At 40.0% G+C, this 18,773-nt stretch overlaps 1 protein-coding gene across 1 annotated transcript in view; it reads right to left on the bottom strand.

Annotated features, from left to right (window-relative positions):
• Window positions 1-18,773, bottom strand: part of eif4g2a (eukaryotic translation initiation factor 4, gamma 2a) — a 157,278-nt gene that overhangs the window by 104,113 nt on the left and 34,392 nt on the right. The window contains exon 3 of the mRNA XM_036585953.1: window positions 12,393-12,474. Coding sequence (XP_036441846.1) covers window positions 12,393-12,474 — 82 coding nt within the window. The remainder of the gene's footprint in view (window positions 1-12,392; window positions 12,475-18,773) is intronic.

Genomic DNA, 18,773 nt, shown 5'->3' with positions numbered 1-18,773 from the left:
CTGCACTGGCTGCCTGCATCATTCAGGATAGATTTCAAGGTTCTGCTACCAGTCTTTAAAGCTCAAAACAACCTTAAAGCACCGCTGACATCTCAGAGTGTCTGTCTGTTTATGTTCCAGCACGCAATCTAAGATCTGCAGACAGTGGCCTTCTATAGAGACCCTCTGTCAAATACTGAAAACATGGAGAGACTCTTTCAGTTATTCTGCTTCTAAACTTTTATTAGACAGTCAAGCTCAGAGCTCACTTTTAAGAAGCACCTAAAAACGTATCTCTTTAAATTAGCATTTAACTAAAACTGAACGTCTCGTGGTTTTTATCTTCTAATTTAATCTTCTTCATTTTCTTCTGATTCTAATTAAGTACTAATGATCTCTTCTATAACTATGTTTTACCACCTGTCTGTAAAGCACTTTGAGCTGCCACCGGCATCAGAAGTGCTATATAAATAAAATTATTATTATTATTATCATTATTATTATTATCAGGGACCCCTGGTTTCTGTCACCACCACTGTAAAGAAATCTGACTATGTGAGTCTCTCTACAATAAGCCATTTCATATCAAAGCACTCTGCATGATTCTGATATCTCAGCAATTGAATTATGCAGAAATTTTGAAAAGTCTGTGGAATCTAATCCCATCTAATTAAGTCAATTAACTTACTTAATTTGTGTTTTTAGTTTTCCTTATTTGCCAGTTTTAGTTAAACTGATATCAAAACATGATCTGATTCTTTTCTGACAAAGACGAAAGCCACACTAAAGCCCAGAAACGTGTTGCTCAAACTGCTAAAAACTGCAGGCTTCCTACCTAACATCACTAACCAATTTAGCTCTGATTAGCAGTATTAATCTACACTATTAGCAGGCTAGCTACGTGCAAATATGTGCTGCTGAGTACTTTTAACAACAGCCAGTTGGCAAAACATCATACAGTTGCATGCAAAATTGTGGGCAGTAAAAAGTGAAAAAGGTAACAAATCCTCTACAGAGAACACTCTTCTGCACATCTGAATGCACAATTATTGTTTGCTGAATGTAACATATTGAAAAAAATGAAAGCATAAAATGTGCCCTGTGCAAAAGTTACGGAACATTTTATATTTTGTGCTTTATTTTATTCCCAATATGTTAAACTCAGCAAATAAATAGAAACTGTGCACTAAAATTAGCAAAAATTGCCATATTTAAGTGCGTTTTTCTAAAGGAGTTGTTTAAACTTATTTTCACAACTTATATCCTCACAAAATGTGATTTGACTTGGGGGTGTTCAACCTTTCCTTAAGACTTGCGTGCAAGGCTAACTGCATAATCATTTTTTTTAATTAGCTTCCTTAGTCGTGGCATATATGACAAAATACTTCTTTTTAACAGGATAAATAACCACAACCAATAATGTAAGGCTACTTAAAGGTTGATGCCAATTTACAGATTTATTTAGTTCAGTATACAGTTTAGGTAATTTAGTTTAAGCTGAAACCTGGACACACCGATACCACTTTAGTCTTTGTGATACTGATACCTGATCCTTAGGTATCGGCCATTACCAAGTACCAGCGCTAACTATATTTAACCTAACTAGCTTATAAATCCTGTTATTTATACAATTCCACTTTCTAAACATTTTATTTTGGTAATAAACCATGTTCTGTGTCACAAATAAAATATACCCAGCTTGAAGATATGGCATTTACTGGCAAGGAGAAACCTATTTACTATACTAATTGGTATATACTATTTCATAATACACCGATCAGGCATAACATTATGCTCATGCTCATCTATGCTCATTGTCCATTTTATCAGCTCCACTTACTATATAGGTGCACTTTGTAGTTCTACAGTTACAGACTGTAGTCCATCTGTTTCTCTGCATACTTTGTTAGCCCCCTTTTACCCTGTTCTTCAGTGGTCAGGACCCTCACGGACCCTCACAGAGCAGGTAGTATTTGGGTGGTGGATCATTCTCAGCACTGCAGTAACACTGATGTGGTGGTGGTGGTGTGATAGTGTGTGTTGCGCTGGTCTTAGTGGATCAGACACAGCAGTGCTGCTGGAGTTTTTAAACACCTCAGTGTCACTGCTGGACTGAGAATAGTCCACCAACCAAAAATATCCACCCAACAGTGGGCAGCGTCCTGTGGGCAGCGTCCTGTGACCAAACTGTGCAGCAGCAGATGAGCTATCGTCTCTGACTTCACATCTACAAGGTGGACTGACAAGGTAGGAGTGTCTAATAGAGTGGACAGTGAGTGGACACACTGTTTAAAAACTCCAGCAGCACTGCTGTGTCTGATCCACTCAGACCAGCACAACACACACTAACACACCACCACCACGGCACCCCTTGCTGCAGCTGACCGACAAAGGAGCACTGCAGGTGGGGCTAGTGGACACAATCCTAGTGCACACCTTCCATATGTCTGTTTAACGTTCGCTCTCTGAAAAACAACCCGAACTAACATTAGCTCAGACTGTAACTGGCTACACAGCAGGAGATGAGTTATTACTGAACGAAGCTCGGCTCAGCCATTCAGATAAGAGGCTCCCATTACAACAACAACATTTATTTGTATAGCGCTTTTTACAACTAGAGGTGTCTCAAAGCAGCTTTACAGAAAAGCAGTTTATGGAAGGATCAAAAGAATAAAAAAAGAAAATAAAAACAAAATAAAAGACAAATAAAAAGGAGTCCAGGTATAGACGTAAGGAAACTGAATCCGGGTCCGAGCCCCACATGAGCAAGCCAGAGGCGACAGTGGCGAGGAAACACTCCCTTGGAGTAAGAGGAAGAAACCTCAAGAGGAACCCAGGCTCAAGGGAGGAACCTGTCCTCCACTGGTCGACCCCGGATGAAGAGAGAACGACACAGCTAATGAGATTGTATGAGATTTTATGACAGGATACAACAAAGAAGCATGGAGCTTGAACATCTTTCAGAAATATTCTGATTAATCCAGGAGGAAGTGATGTAAAATTAGAACCATCTCATAGGTTCTGTGTCAAATTCAGAGGTAGGGTTCATGATCAGCGCCAGACGCTGGTGGCTCCACTGTGGTAATTGTAGTCACGCAGGCTGACGAGCAGGAGAGCATCATCAGGTCAGGCAGGAGGGACAGGTGATCAGCCATTAGTGTGTATGTTGTGTTATCTGGCATTCCAGTGAAACTAATACCTTAAGAAGGATTTCGACTGGTATGTCAGCCGCTACCTTCGCCTTACCACTGAATACTGCCGTTCCAGATTTTGCCATGTGGATTTTTACTGCTGCTTGTCAATCCACACACCAATATGGTAAGTTGCATCTACTTGCACACGTGTGTCTCGCTCAGTAGTGCATGTGCATGTCAGAAATTGCTTAATCCTATTCGATATCACTATTGATAATGTGTGAAAGTAGCAATATCAATGCCAATACCAATGCGGTATTGATGCAACCCTAGTTATACCATCATGAGGCCAAAAAATAGACAAGCTACTGTGGGGTGGGGGTGGTGGTGGCTGGGAGGTTAAAGGTTTAAAGGTTTTTTGTCAGCTTGGTTCATCACATCGCATAATGAAATGGATTTCACACAAACCCAAGGTGGGCTGCACTCCAGCCCTATTCAACCCCTGGCTGTATGTGTTTCTCCTGTTACACCACAGCCATGTTTATCTCTGGATATTTAGAGGTGCACTAATGGATCCTGCCATTTATGGCCTGATAGAGCTCCTCTGTCAATGTCACAAAGCTGGAGAAGATCATAAAACAGGCCTCCAGCTTCAAGCTTGAGAGCTACATTTTATGACGTACTGGCAGAGGTTTACTCTAGAGATAAAAATGTTATGTCTTTGGTTCAAACATAAAATTATAGTTGTAATTTCCATAGATGTACTTTGATGCTGATGTTATTCAGAGAAGCACTCGGGCTGTTGTTCTCCACGAAACTCAGAGCCGGATTTCTGAATAAGTGTAATAAATGGGATGTATAGTAAGGCTTCCGAGCCAAATCCCCCTGTTCCCTTGGAAACATTAAGAACTTTATCCTTCTGTGCAAACCGGCGTAATAATTCAGTTACATCTCTGTAGCGAACGCTCCTGTATGGGTAGCGAACAGCTTATCTGACTCATTAAGAGGCTGCAATCACAAAGCTGTTTCATCTGGATCCTGCTGGCTCGTCCTTTTACAAGTAGACTCTCTTTAATAAGAATAACCTGAATATTAGGAGATGTCTTATCTCAGGTCTAACACTGATCTTTGAATTGGTGGACTTTGTGTTACCCTGAGGTGTTAATAGAATATTATAACTTCAGAATCAAATCAGTTTATGAAGTGGAATCCAGTACTTGCTGATAACTTGCTGATGTGTAGCTCTCAATTTGCCCAAAGAATTGAAAGCTATTGAAAAAACATCTCTGATTTCCCCCCCAACAAATCAAAGCCTTGTTGTAAAGGGGGCATATCTTACAATCTTTCCTTTTCTTTTTAATTCCATAATGTCAGCTTGTGACATTTGTGTGGGTTTCTTAGATAAATACAGTCATAATTCAATAATTCAAAGTTAACATATTGCTGTCCAAAGAAAACCATGTATCTCCGTTTTTGGTGATTTTTAGTTTTCTACATCATTTTAACACACCAGCTGTGCTTTACGTTGTGTACGTGGACCAATAGAAATGCTCCAAAATCACTTAAAATAAAATCTCTTTACATTGACTTCCATTGAAAGCTAAGAGTGTTTTTATATTCTCCTGTAAAGTTACTATTTTGGAGATACTTGTTTGGAGTCTTTGGACAGCGACAACATCCTCCACAGGGAACAAACTTAAACCTGGCTTTTTCTGCAAATTTTACTGCCCAGTTTCTATTTTTTCTATTTATCTATTTCTGTTTATTATGGTTAGTTTAACATACTGTAAACAAATTTAATAAAATAAAATATAAAATGTGCCAAAACATTTGCACAGGCCCCTTTTTATGTTTTATTTTTTCCTCAATATGTTAAATTCACCGTGACCCAGAAGGATAAGCGGTTTAGATGATGTATGTATGTATGTTAAATTGTCATTTGACCATTTGTTAACATTGTTTGACCAGGGGTGCCCAAACTTTTGCACATGACTGTATATATGTACATATAACTCTGTTCTGACTGGCCGTTCTGCATTGTGCCTCATTCAAAAGGCCTTATACCTTCAAAGTGAATGGGCAGACCTAATTGCTGTAGGCCAAAAAGGCGGATATGTGTAATTTTTCGGTTTTTGTGACATCACAAAAACAATGCCTTCAAAACAGGCTGTTTTTCCAGCTTTGTCTGATTAATTAAACTGTATGCACTGGAAGTGAATGGCATGGCATGTTATAAACACTGCTTATGTAATACATAAAATAAGGCCCAAATCCCATTTCACCCCTCGCCTCTACCACTTAGCCCTTACTCCTCCTTCTTGGCGTTCATGCCTAGGGGTAGGGTGTCTCGATTTTTTGTTGCGATAGAGGGGTAGGGTGAAGTGTTAGAGCTACACACTCCTCTAAATGGAGGTTTTTCAGAGACACTTCAAACAGAGTGTTATGAGAAAAATAAATGAAAAAATGTGAGAATTTTCTCTGATAAAAATTATGATAACCACTGTATTATCTTAGTTTAATGTCGTTTCAATGTATTATGGCCCTTTTCTTCATAACAAGCATAAAAAATCTTTAATCATTAATAGTACGCTAATGTTTTGATAGCTAGCTAGCTAAATTTGTCATTCCACCTTAAATGGTGCAGCAGTTACATTCTGGCACCTGAGGCATCAGTACTGCTGCACTACATAAGGTGGAACGGGAAAATTCGAACAAGAACCTTGAATATCTGACTTCAGCTTCATATTACAGAAGAATTAGGGGTGGCCAATAATAAATAATTGTTTATACCCCCTCTTTGAAGGCATATGATGCCCTAAACGTAACTAAAGCCCAGCAGTGAGGAGCTGAACTTTACCCTCTTCTGCTGTCACTTCAGACGGGCAGGGTCGCCTACAGAGCAGCGCTAGTAGCTGTTAATGAAGTAAAGCTCTTTTTATTTGAGGGTCCCATTTAGTAGAGGAAGATTTTAATCAGTACCCCTTGTAACTCAGTTCCAAGGGGTTAAGGTGACGCTCAAAAACAAGGGGTAGTGGTAAAAAGAAGAAATGGGATTGGGCAGTGCAATTTTCCATAATATGGACCATTTAAAAATTGAAGATGCTCTTTCAGTAGCATCGCATTGATTTGTTCGGGAAAAAGCACACCTGCTGTTTTTTAAACTCACTGGGCCTGTTAGAATAGGAGAGCTAACGAGCGATGGTCAGCGACATCCCCAATTATCATTTAAACCTTCACCTTGGCTTTTATTATCATTCTATAACCTTAACAGTGGGAAGCCCGGCCCTTTACAAATTACCTTGCTGACAGGCTGTCAGCAACTCAGCCTAATGCAGTTGGCAAAGCCGTGGCTCTCAGAGAACAGTGACAGGAGTTCACCAGCCTACATAGTGCGAGCTCCATTTAGCTAAATGGATGGTCCATGATCACAGCCTGAAAGCTATTATACAACAGGCTGCAGCAGAATGTGGATGTGAGAAAAACACATTAGTAAGTAGGGTTGCAGACCCTGTGCGATTAACTATTTGTTCGCGAGCTTAATTGTGGAAAATTAAGTGCTTATTTGTCACCCTGACAGTTCTGGTAAACAGCCTCTGAATTAAGCTGGAACACAGTGATGTATGTAAATGTCATTGACAACAATATGGCACACAGTCACATAACTGGAAGTGTTTAATGGGGCTTTTTGAATTATGCTATATATACGCATTTTAATCAATGTAAATGTGCCACTCTCACTCTTCTGTCACTGTTAATCCCTTGAACCTCAGGCTTATTGTACAAATATTATCTCTAAGAAGTTATGGTTATTGACATTAATGTCAATGTCAATTAATTTCCCACTCGTAACTCTTTTAAACTGACTTTAGGGGAAATCCACCAATTTTCCAAGAATTCTGTATAAGTTAATCATTAAGATGCGAACAAAGACATCCAGACTGGTTTGGTGTGAAATTCTCCATTTTAGAGAAACTTACTGGTGGTGATAGGAACCAGACGTCCGAGTTTAATGTTTCTAAAAGATTTCATACACAACATTCTTACAATGCTTATGAATGCCCTACTTGATGCCTGAGACATTGCTTTATGATAGTTTTGGGAGGAGTTTTGGTCTAAAATGTATTTTTTTTTAATCCATTAATTTAGATAGGCACAAGGAGGCAAAATGGCTTCCAAAGAAAGCATATTTTTTCAGATTTATAACTATTTTACCATCATCAACGTAACATATAAAGATTCAAAAGGCTCATGTAGATTCTCTGGTCATTTTTATAGTAAATTTGTGTTGTAGACGTCACGACCCCATCAAGAACCAGCAGAAATAAAATCAAAACCTCATCTGCTTCAGCCCGGAAGCTCAAACTGGGCCATTGTTTGGATCTTCCAGCAGGACAATGATTCAAAGTACGCCTCAAAATCAACACAGAAATGGTTCACTGACCACAGAATTAAGGTTTTGCCATGACCACTCCAGTCCCCATCCTGTTGGATGAGCTGAATAGGAGAGTCCACAGTGTGGACCTCAGAATCTGAAGGATCTGGAGAGGTTCTGTATGGAGGAATGGTCTCAGATCTTTGGTCATGTGTTCTCCAGTCCCATTAAGCATTATAGGAGAGGTATACAAAGCATTAAATGAAGGGGTGCTAACAATTGTGACACACACAGATCTGAGAAAAATATTTACTTCATGATAAGATTTAGGTTATTTTAAAACCAATGCACTTCAAATAAAGGTTACATTTTTGTTAATATTTTGAATGAAAGTTCAAAAGGAAAAGCAATAAAAGATGTTTTTTACAGCACGCTTGTGTTTACCAGGGGTGCCAATATTTGTGGAGGGCACTGTTTAGCCATTTTATTTACTATCCAAAACCACTAATGAATCCACACACGCCTTTTGGGTTTTTTAATGCAATGTTTGTGATGGTAAAACAGCAAAAAATCAGACTATTTTGGGGACTATTTTACCTTACAACGCCTGGCATGTACCCCTCCACCATGGATAGTTTCAAATAAATAGATTAAAATACATTTTAAGGCAAAACATTATCACAAAACTATCAGAAAACAGTGTGTCAGACATCAGCAAGTTTCTCTAGAATGGAACATTTCACACCAAACCACTTTGAATGGCTTTGTTTACATCTTAACCATTTAATTATGTATAATTCTTTAAAAATCTGTGGTGCTCCCCTTTAAGTAGGAACAATAAATAAACTTTCTCTCATATAAGGCTGAAACTTGAGTCTGGACAGCCAGGCACTTCGGGTTAATCATTCAGATGCCTGAAGACACACACAGTTCCCCCTTTCACATCTTTATTACTCTGTTACTGGACTTAACAGTCTATAAAGTAACCCTCATGGCTTCCGTGGATATTCCTGTCTCTCCGAACACATTTGAGTCTCCACTTTGGGAGGCTATTAGCTCTGTAATCAGATGTGACAGTGGCTTCGACAGATGAGTGGTTACAGATAGGCTTGGCTGTAGGCCTTACGGAGCATGCTCAGTGTGGCTGAGGCCTCTTTAGAATGCTCCTCACCAGGGATAAGCTGCTCGGCTGCATGCACACCAAATAGCCACCATTACGCTCCATTTGCAAAAAGAAGCAGGAGGGACCTGATGTTGCTGTGTTAGCAAGCCAATTTAATCTCACTGTTACAGGGCGCGTGCCTGGAGGACAATACAGTTCAGCTTGTCCACATGAGTACCCTTGCTAATGCTTTTCTGCATCCAAATTACTTGCGATGTTTGGCTTTCTTTTTTTTCTCTCCGCCTGACCCCTCAGAATAATGACCCACCACTTCAGAAGACTATCGACTGGCCTTAGGCGAGAAAATAGAACGGACTACAATTTAGTATTGGATCAATAGCGTTGTAACAATCAAGGAGCCCATTCCATGGTGACATCATGCTTGCTTTGGAAAACATGAATATGAGGCACACAAGGGAAAGGGCTATGCACCAAGCTTGGACTTTGGTCGAAGTTGCCCGTCTTTGCAGTGCTCATTGGCATTGGTCAGTAGTTCGTGATAAAGTTGACTGGTTTCTGACTTAGAAGTCATTGGCCTATTTTTTGTCACTATTATTTATGTTGGCCATGTTGGAACCATTTAAGCTGCACAACCATTCTAGTGAAATACACTATACTTCCAAAAGTATTCACTCGTCTGCCTTCACACGCATATGAACTTGAGTGACATCCCATTCTTAATCCATAGGGTCTAATATAAAGTCGGCCCACCATTTGCAGCTATAACAGCTTCAACTCTTCTGGGAAGGCTTTCCACAAGATTAGGAGTGTTTATGGGAATTTTTGACCATTCTTCCAGAAGCACATTTGTGAGGTCAGACACTGATGTTGGATGAGAAGGCCTGGCTCGCAGTCTCCACTCTAATTCATCCCAAAGGTGCTCTATCGGGTTGAGGTCAGGACTCTGTGCAGGCCAGTCAAGTTCTTCCACACCAAACTCGCTCATCCATGTCTTTATGGACCTTGCTTTGTGCACTGGTGCGCAGTCATGCTGGAACAGGAAGGGGCCAAACTCCCCAAACTGTTCCCACAAAGTTGGGAGCATGAAATTGTCCAAAATCTCTTGTTCTTCTGAAGCATTAAGAGTTCCTCTCACTGGAACTAAGGGGCCGAGCCCAACTCCTGAAAAACAACCCCACACCATAATCCCCCCTCCACCAAACTTTACACTTGGCACAATGCACAATACAAGTACCGTTCTACCGTTCAACCGCCAAACCTAGACTCGTCCATAGGATTGCCAGAGGGAGAAGCCTGATTGGTCACTCCAGAGAACACGTCTCTACTGCTCTAGAGTCCAGTAGCGGCGCTTTACACCACTGCATTCGACGCTTTGCATTGCACTTGGTGATGTAAGGCTTGGATGCAGCTGCTCGTCCATGGAAACCCATTCCATGAAGCTCTCTACGCTGTTCTTGGGCTAATCTGAAGGCCACATGAAGTTTGGAGGTCTGTAGCGATTGACTCTGTTAGTGACCTCTGCGCACTATGCGCCTCAGCATCTGCTGACCCCGCTCTTTCATTTTACGTGGCCGACCACTTCGTGGCTGAGTTGCTGTCGTTCCCAATCATTTCCACTTTGTTAAAATACCACTGACAGTTGACTGTAGAGTTTTTAGTAGTGAGGAAATTTCACGACTGGACTTGTCGCACAGGTGGCATCCAATCACGGTACCACGCTGGAATCCACTGGGCTCCTGAGAGCGACCCATTCTTTCACTAATGTTTGTAGAAGCAGTCTGCAGGCCTAGGTGCTTGGTTTTATACACCTGTGGCCATGAAAGTGATTAGAACACCTGAATTCAATGATTTGGATGGGTTAGTGAATACTTTCGGCAATATAGTGTGTGTAGTCCCTTAACTGGATTTGAGTAGTGCAGCAAATGGACAGTTACAACTATCGATTAGTGAGGTTTGAAAACATTCTGTTGACCTATTATTACTGTGTGTCTTTTGGGGTAACGTAGCGTAGGTGTTGAATAAATAAAGCCGTGAATCTCTGCTTTAAAATAGATCAGCTCTATTTTTACCTGCGTTTGTTCAGGCTTACAGGCCGCGGTGCACATTAGATGTTTTATTCTGACTGAGGCGGCAGCAGAGGAAGACTGAGCTGGACTGGATGAATGTAATCCATTCTGACTGTTTGACATTCCTGGACTGGACAGGTGATGTATTTTATAAGGCATCGCATTGGTGGTTAGTGTGTACGCCAAAGGAAAAAAAAACTGATAAACAACCCCTATACACAGTGGTGGAGCAATCCGTTGAGGGCCAGTCTGTGTACAGGTTGTTTTGAGGTTCTTGCGTCAGATAAATCTGCAACACGCTGCAACAACACTCCAGAAGAGCGACTGGTTTGAGAGAGAGAGAGAGAGAGAGGGAGAGAGGGAGAGAGAGAGCGACTGCTTACTTCTGCACCGTACTTGAATTTTTCAACATCATCTGACTGCTTAAGAGAAGAGATGAGACCTGACAGTTGTAAAAATCACCTTGGCACACAGCTTCACCAACCTGCCTGCAAGATCAGCTCTCGGGGTGCCGTATGCTCCTCCAGGTGCCCTAGAAAAAGCCAGGCAATTCATTTTGCATGAGCGTACTGTGCCATCATCCAGACAGCTCTTATTTTGCAAGCTTGCCTCCTGCTGAACTGCACATGTGATCACGTGAGGTGCTGGTGTTGGTTACACCTCCGGTTAGAGAACGTGATCTGAGAGTCATAGGGTTGTCTAATTAAAGCTGTCTGGTGCACTGTTTCAGTGAGGTGTGAACAGTTTTCCCAGCGACCTAGGCCTAGCAGCCAGGATACTTCTTTGGAGTGATGCTACAGTGTTCTGCGGTTCCCTCAACAAGCAAGGTTTTTTAAAGGGGCACATCAGCCAAAAATACAAATTGAGCTATTATAGAAAACCGTGTAGGAGTAACAGGAGTAGCTTTTTTCCTGGTTCAGATCTTACCTGACTGATCAGTTTGTAAATGTAAATGGCAAATCATCTGTTCTTGCAAAAGTAAAGTATGGTGTTCCACAAGGCTCTGTTTTAGGGTCCATATTATTCACATTATATATGCTACCACTGGGTACCATTATCAGTAAACGAAGCATCAGTTTCCACTGCTACACTGATGACACATTTGTATATATCAGCCAAACTGGATGATAAACTTCAACTTTACAAGACTGAGGACTGTATAAAAGACCGGATGTCGAGTAACTTTCTCCTACTCAACTCAGATAAAACAGAGGTTCTTCTTCTTGGTCCAAAAGCAGCTAGAAATAAACTGTCTAATTTAACACTTAAACTTAATAGTTTCTGAGATTCCCCAGGTTCATCTGTAAAAAATTGATCCCGTTCTGTCCTTCGATGCACATATAACGAATATTACTAGAATAGCCTTCCTGCATCTCTGCAATATTGCTAAATTAAGAAATGCGATGTCTCTACAGGATGCAGAAAAGCTAGTTCATGCATTCATTACCTCGAGGCTTGACTACTGCAATGCTCTGCTGTTTGGATGTTCCAGCAAAAGCCTTAACAAGTTTCAGTTAGTCCCCTTTTGAGACTTGGTTCGTCTCAGTGTTTCTTCCTCTTGCTCTTAGGGAGTTTTTGCTTGCCACTGTTGCCATTGGCGACGCTCATGGGGGCTCGGACCCAGATTTTTCTGTAAAGCCGCTTTTTGACAACACCTGTTGTAAAAACAAAACAAAAACACGGACAAAAAAACATCTGTTGTAAAAACGTCTACTCACCTCCTGAAGTGGTGCCACAGTCATCTCTAGAGCGGGATTTTCCAGTTCAAAGTTCATAAAACTCTCCTTCTGATGACGCATCCTGAAGGTGACAGAAAAGCAGAAAAGGACTTAATTTTTGTTTTTTTTTTCCTGCTAACTAACTAATGTAGAAGAAAGCCAGATAGGTACTGTTTCTGTGTACTGTTTGGAATCTGAACATCATGTGTGCATTTTTAGGCCTTTACATTACTGGCTACGCTAACATTGTATGATGAGCCAATGCACATTTGTATATTGTCGTCAGAAAACATTTATATGCAAAAAAACACAAAAAGGATACAAAATCATCAAATTCGGTTAAACTATTGAGGCTGAGGGATTCAATGCTGCACAATAGAATATTACATAACACAATAATTCACATTAAATGCTAGCTTTATGCTAAAATGCCCCCTTTTTAAAGGGCCCATGTCTTATAATTTTGTTGTATCGTACATTTTTCCCTGATACTTAGAACGTACGTGTGGTTTTATTTACTAAAGTCGCTCATAATTTACAGAGCCCTGCTGGTGACATCCCGTATAAATAAAAATAATGTGTGGCCATGACTTAGAAAGGTGTGGCGACAAGATAATTGAGTCATGGTCACGACTAGGCATGATCTCGTACTAAGTCGTGGCCACGCATTAATGTTATTTATAAGGGAAGGCACCAGCAGGGCTCCATAATAATTCATTATACCACCACATTCTTACTGAGGTCATCTTAAGAAAGTTTTTGTGGGTGTATGTACCTAAAACAGTCATAATTAATTTTCTCAATTCTAAACTAATTACAATTTTCCAACCACTGTTTATCTCTTAGAATTAAACAGACTGTTTTAGTTACTGTGCCTTTAAGACTGATATCTGTAAATGATCTCTGACCTCGGTCAAAAAGCTGGTATTACATCGTAATACACTGCCACCTAAAGTCTCCTGCTACCTTAACTTCACTTACTCCTTATAACTTCAGGATTAGTAGGCGTGGCTAAACTGCTTTAGGCAAAATAGGCAGATATATGTAAATGCTTGGTGTTTGTGACATCACAAAAATAGTGAATTTAATACGGACTGTTTAGTGTCCATATTTGGACTGCCTTGAATGGGGAGTGAATGGTACATATCGATATTTTAACATTGTTTATGTACTACATAAAACTATTTTATTGTAAAAAAAATTCAGGAAAATTCCGTTTTTTCATGATATGGGCCCTTTAAAGAATCACTATTATATTGTAAAAGTATTATAATTTTTTTGTTCCAATTCAAGAACCATTTAGGGGCCTTTATTTTAGTCAGTGTACTTTCTACACAATATACACTATTTGAAGCTAAACTCTGAAAGAGTGCGCATTTGTTTGGAATTAAATTCGCATGTCTTAATAACGCACTTTGATTTGCCCAAAGAGGATTAGAGGTGACTTACTTCATCCTTTCCCATGTTGTGCAGATTTCACGTGGTGTATTTTCCACATCAAAGCGCTTTATATCACAAGGAGAAATGGATTAATTTGATAGCCTCGAATGCACCACCAGTGCAGGCTGTACCCCCTGCACAGCCTGCCAGCTCTCTCTCTGACAGACCCCTGACCCCAGCTTGACCCTGGCTTTACAGCTCAGAGCTCCTAAGCTGAAAGATGGCATCAGCTCAGTGTGAGGAGTTACTTAGCTTAGCCAGGCTGGCCCACCCTGCAGTTCAGCATCTTCCCCCTCAGCGGCAGCATGAGGCATGTCACACCAGACAGGCATCTGTCTGAGGCCTGTTTAAAGGGCCTGTATGAGGGAAAAGTGACATTTCTCACCGTTTTAAATACAAGTTTAATGTAATATGTAGACATTGTTGATGTTTAAAATGTACCCACTCCTCAGTCCAAACAGACCGTTTTGAATTCATTGCTTTTGTGATGCCATAAAAGCCTACATCAGTTTGGCCCTGCCCATTCATGCTGATGCTATAAGGAGTGTTTTAGCCTGGACTGCTTTCTGAATCAGAGCCAGTACAGGGCAGCCAGTCAGAACAGAGCTCATTTACATATCTCAGTCTAAAAGACACAGCCTAAGTAAAAGGATTACGAGAGGTGAGAAAATAATAATGTAAAAATGAATTATGACTCATTTAGATGCATAAAACCGCACTGAAAAAAGTGTCCCTTCAACTGTTAGTGGATAGATTGTTTGTCAGTACTTGAATTGTTGTGAAAAACTCTAGTGGAAGCACTTTTAACTGGAAAAACAATTCAATTATGCCATGTGACAGGATTTTCATCATGTGCAGAGAGGCACAGCTGGATTGAGAAAAGACTTGACAACCTTTTTTAATTAAATAAATGAAGCTATTAAAGCCCAAATAGTATCAGAATTCATTAGAAAGAAATGAAATCAGAATTAATGGAAACCTTTTCCCCAAAAAAAAACGCTTAGATGGAAACCTTCGATGAGGCATTTCGCTGAGACATAAGATGTTATAACAAACTGCCCAAAGGTCCTATTAGGTATCAACGTCACACTCAAAATGTACCAACTTAAAAAGAAGGCCTCAAATGCAAAATCAACGTTATACTAATAAAGATATGATAACAACAATAGATAATTGACTCACATCCTCAGAAGACATGACCTTCAACACACTCACAATCATCAAGGGATCTGAAGCACAACTGATGTTACAAAAGTTCTTCCACACACTGTGTGCAATTACTCGTTTCCACCAGAGAGGTCTCCAAATCCCCAAATCTTACGTAGTGTAGCTTTAAGCATGTATTCATTTTATTTGATAAAGATTTGATTTAAATAAAGAAACAGTGTTTTTTTTCCCAGGAAATGACATTTTTACATAATATAATTTTATTACTGTAATTCAGCTTCACAAAAATATGTATATTTATTTATTGCTTACAAAATGCGCATAAAGTGGATGAAAGTCTAGTTTCCAACGCTGCAGCAGTGGCCCTGTGGCTCTGTGTTGGCACGGCCTTTGCCTGAATCTATGAGCCCAGCCAGCTTTTCCTTCATCCTCCTGACCGAGCACGGGTCAACGGGAGGTAAAGCTCTAAAGCTCCTTCTTGCTCCCCCTCTGTCTGTTTTTCACCCATTTGGGACTTTGTGTATCTCCATTGTTCAGGGGCATTTTTCTCTTCTTCATTTCTACCTGTTTGATGCATTTCACCAAAACACAGAGACATTTTATGTGTCGTCTCGCCTCATAACACGTCTTTGAACTCAAAATATGTCTTTTGGGTTTCGCTATTGTTTCTGTTTCATGAGTTTAAATGGGCAGATTACTCATGGAAAATTTCATTGCCATGGTGGCGTCCCACAGGATTTAAATTCAGCGTTGACCGTCCACCGTGCGCGGCAGTGAGGTATCAGCGGCCAGCAAGACAGGAAGAGCCAATAACCATGAAATAAGACACTCTGCAACTGTCTGACCCCAATTTCAGCAATAAAAAGACCAAATTATGGCAGAGGAGATTCGGGCCACTCTAACTGTTCTGTTATGAAAGCAGAGTAGTGGGAGATAATAAACAGTGGGAGGTAATAAACAGAGCTGGCTATACTTTCCATTATTTTCTAAATGGAGACAAATGAGATATTGGCTTATTACTCAGCTAACAGGGAAGCTGTCAAAACTAAAATGTATATGTTTGAATTATTGGCCAGATTAGCTTTGACATACGTGAAGTTCTGTAGTATATATGATTTTCATGGTTGATTGGATTAATATGCAGCCAAGCACAGAAAACCAGATAAGAAACCTTTTGTTTGTTTTACTGCATTTATCGTATTTATCTGCAGAAATGTCTCGATTAGACAGTTGTCAGGTAGAAGTTTCAAATCAGTGATGGAGCCTAAAAATGTCATTTATGCAATTACCTCTCACTCCAGATGTAGTCGAGTCAAGACATGTTTGGTGTCCAAATTTAGTCTCTTTAGTTTAAAACTGGAGTCTAATGTTGCTAACAAACATAAGAAGTCAATAGTCACCCAAATGTGTTCTATAGAAACATCCCTAAAACTTCTCCCAATCCACTCAAACTGCATCCAGGTCTTCAGTTAAGTCTCACATACTTGTAGGTGTGGTTCAGGACACTGTATGACTCACTGCCATTGGCATGAAAAGTGCTATATAAATAAAAATGATTATGGATTTAAAAATATATGGATGTTAGACTACATTTGTGATTTCTGTCATTTATTCAGGTTTTTCTTATAGACATATATCTTTAGTCTCAAAAATTCACCATTAACAGTTATTTATAAATACAAATAACAGAAATCCCAAAGATAATCTGTAGCATTCATATGCCGCCGTGTCATCCTGCACAAAAACAGGAATCCAGACAGAAACTGCCACAACACCAGGTGTATAGAGTGGTTGCTCGCTCTTATCAGCTACACGTTGATGTTTTTTTCATCTTTATAGTTCACAGTAAGACATATGGTGTCCTAAACTACATCTACAAGTCTGAGCAACCTTAATAAAGACGAAGAAGTTTGAGGGACGTTTTGGGGACATAATTACAGAAAAGATATGATTACTGACTTCTAGTATTTGTTAGCAAGTTTGGACTCATAGATCACATTCAAAATGAAAGATACAAAATTTAGACACCAGATGTCTCAGTGATGAGTGGAAAATTGTGTAAATTAGTGATGAGTGGAAAATTGTGTAAATTAGATTTTTGCTGAACCATTGCTAGAAGAGTGACCGTTTGGATTAATCAGTCTTCACAACAAGAGCAGAATCACACCTTACCATGGGCAATTATAACACTGGGCTCAGATTAGTAACCATACCCTGTCATACTGCACAGGGTGGTGGACAAACACCTCAAGATTACTGGTCAGACTAAGATACCCCTGATAGCAAGTGGATAGTGGACCACCGTCCACCCTCTGCTGATGGCAAAGCTGGTGGTCCACGGGCATTTTGCTCAGCGTTTTCGGGGAGGCCCACCAGTGGTTAAGCAGAGTATTAGACAAAATTCCATTCATCTTCACTCATTTTCCACTTACAGTCCAATGTACTTATTTTTCCTGCCTTCCTTTCTTTAGTTCTACTTTGTAATAATAAATAGTAAATAGTAAATGATTTTAATCTAGCGCAGTGTCAGCAAGAATATTTTCTATAAAATCATTTCATATTGGACCTAGTCATATTTTTTTCCTCTCAGTTATTTGCTATATTTGTCTTAGTTTATTTTCCAAAATAAAAGTCTCTGTGCATTTATAATCTGTTTGAGGGGATAAAACAATTAGTTAGAGCTTGTATGCAGGACAGTAATCTGGGTGGTCCGAGGGTGGACTAGCAGTGGCAAATAGTGAGTGGGGTGCAAGCCTTTTCAAGCCAGCAGACCGATATTTGTTCGCTATTTGGGATTTCATATCAGCTTGATTTCAGCCTCAGAGAACAATGAGCCTAATTCTTCAGTATCTTCAGTTTTTTCTTGAATTTGTTTTTTTAAAAAGGTCCTAAGAAAAAGTCTTCAGATTCATGACGTGTTCTTAAACCGCAGAACGGTTCTCACCTTTCGCTCTTGAGTGTGTGTAAATTCTGTTCTTACCCAAGAACAAAGCCCACATAAGAAGACACTGGTGAGTGTAAGAATCTTTGTGAAAACTGCAGAAGTTTCTTTGCAAGAACAGTTGGTAAATTATGCCCGATGAGGCTGAATTAGCTTGCTATTCGCCAGCTTGTTCGAATTTTCCTGTTCCACCTTAAATGGAGCAGCAGTTATAATTTGCCACCACAGGTGTTATAATAATAACTACTGCACCATTTGAGGTGAAACAGGGAAATTTGAACAAAAAGCTGGCGAATAAGAAGCTGAATTCAGCTTTGTCAGTCAACCATCCCTTTCCACAGGATTTGATAGTGTGTTACTGACATGTCGATTCGCTCGGAATGAACATAACCTGAGGTTATTTTTATGGCTTGTTTTATGGAAGGCAAAAGGCAATCTTTACGGACAGGGGAGCACGTAGTCGGTAAAAATGACTGACATGCCGCATTTGGACGGGACTGAAATCACTGAGAAACACCGGTAAAAATTACATTACCCCCACCCTAATCCTGTCCGAATACGCCTATAGCCTGACTAAGGTCTTAAGCCCTATTTGGACAGAATTAGTTTTCCATGGGGAGGTGGGGTAATGAAAGTTAACCTGAGGACATCAATGATGTTTATGAGTGATTTGCATGGGATGAGAAATCTCGGTATAAATGACAGAGATGGGAGTGGCAACCACTTTTACCCCAGAAAAGAGTAGAAAAGATGTTACAACATTTAATTTTGCCATTACTTAATTTACTCTAACCATTTACCTTGATGTCTTGAGTGAATGAAGTGCGTCACTA

The sequence above is a fragment of the Colossoma macropomum genome, unplaced genomic scaffold, assembly GCF_904425465.1.
Source record: "Colossoma macropomum unplaced genomic scaffold, Colossoma_macropomum, whole genome shotgun sequence".
In the NCBI taxonomy this organism is placed as follows: Eukaryota; Metazoa; Chordata; class Actinopteri; order Characiformes; family Serrasalmidae; genus Colossoma; species Colossoma macropomum.
Note: the sequence above shows the minus strand (reverse complement) of the source record. Positions and strands in the feature narration are given on the sequence as shown.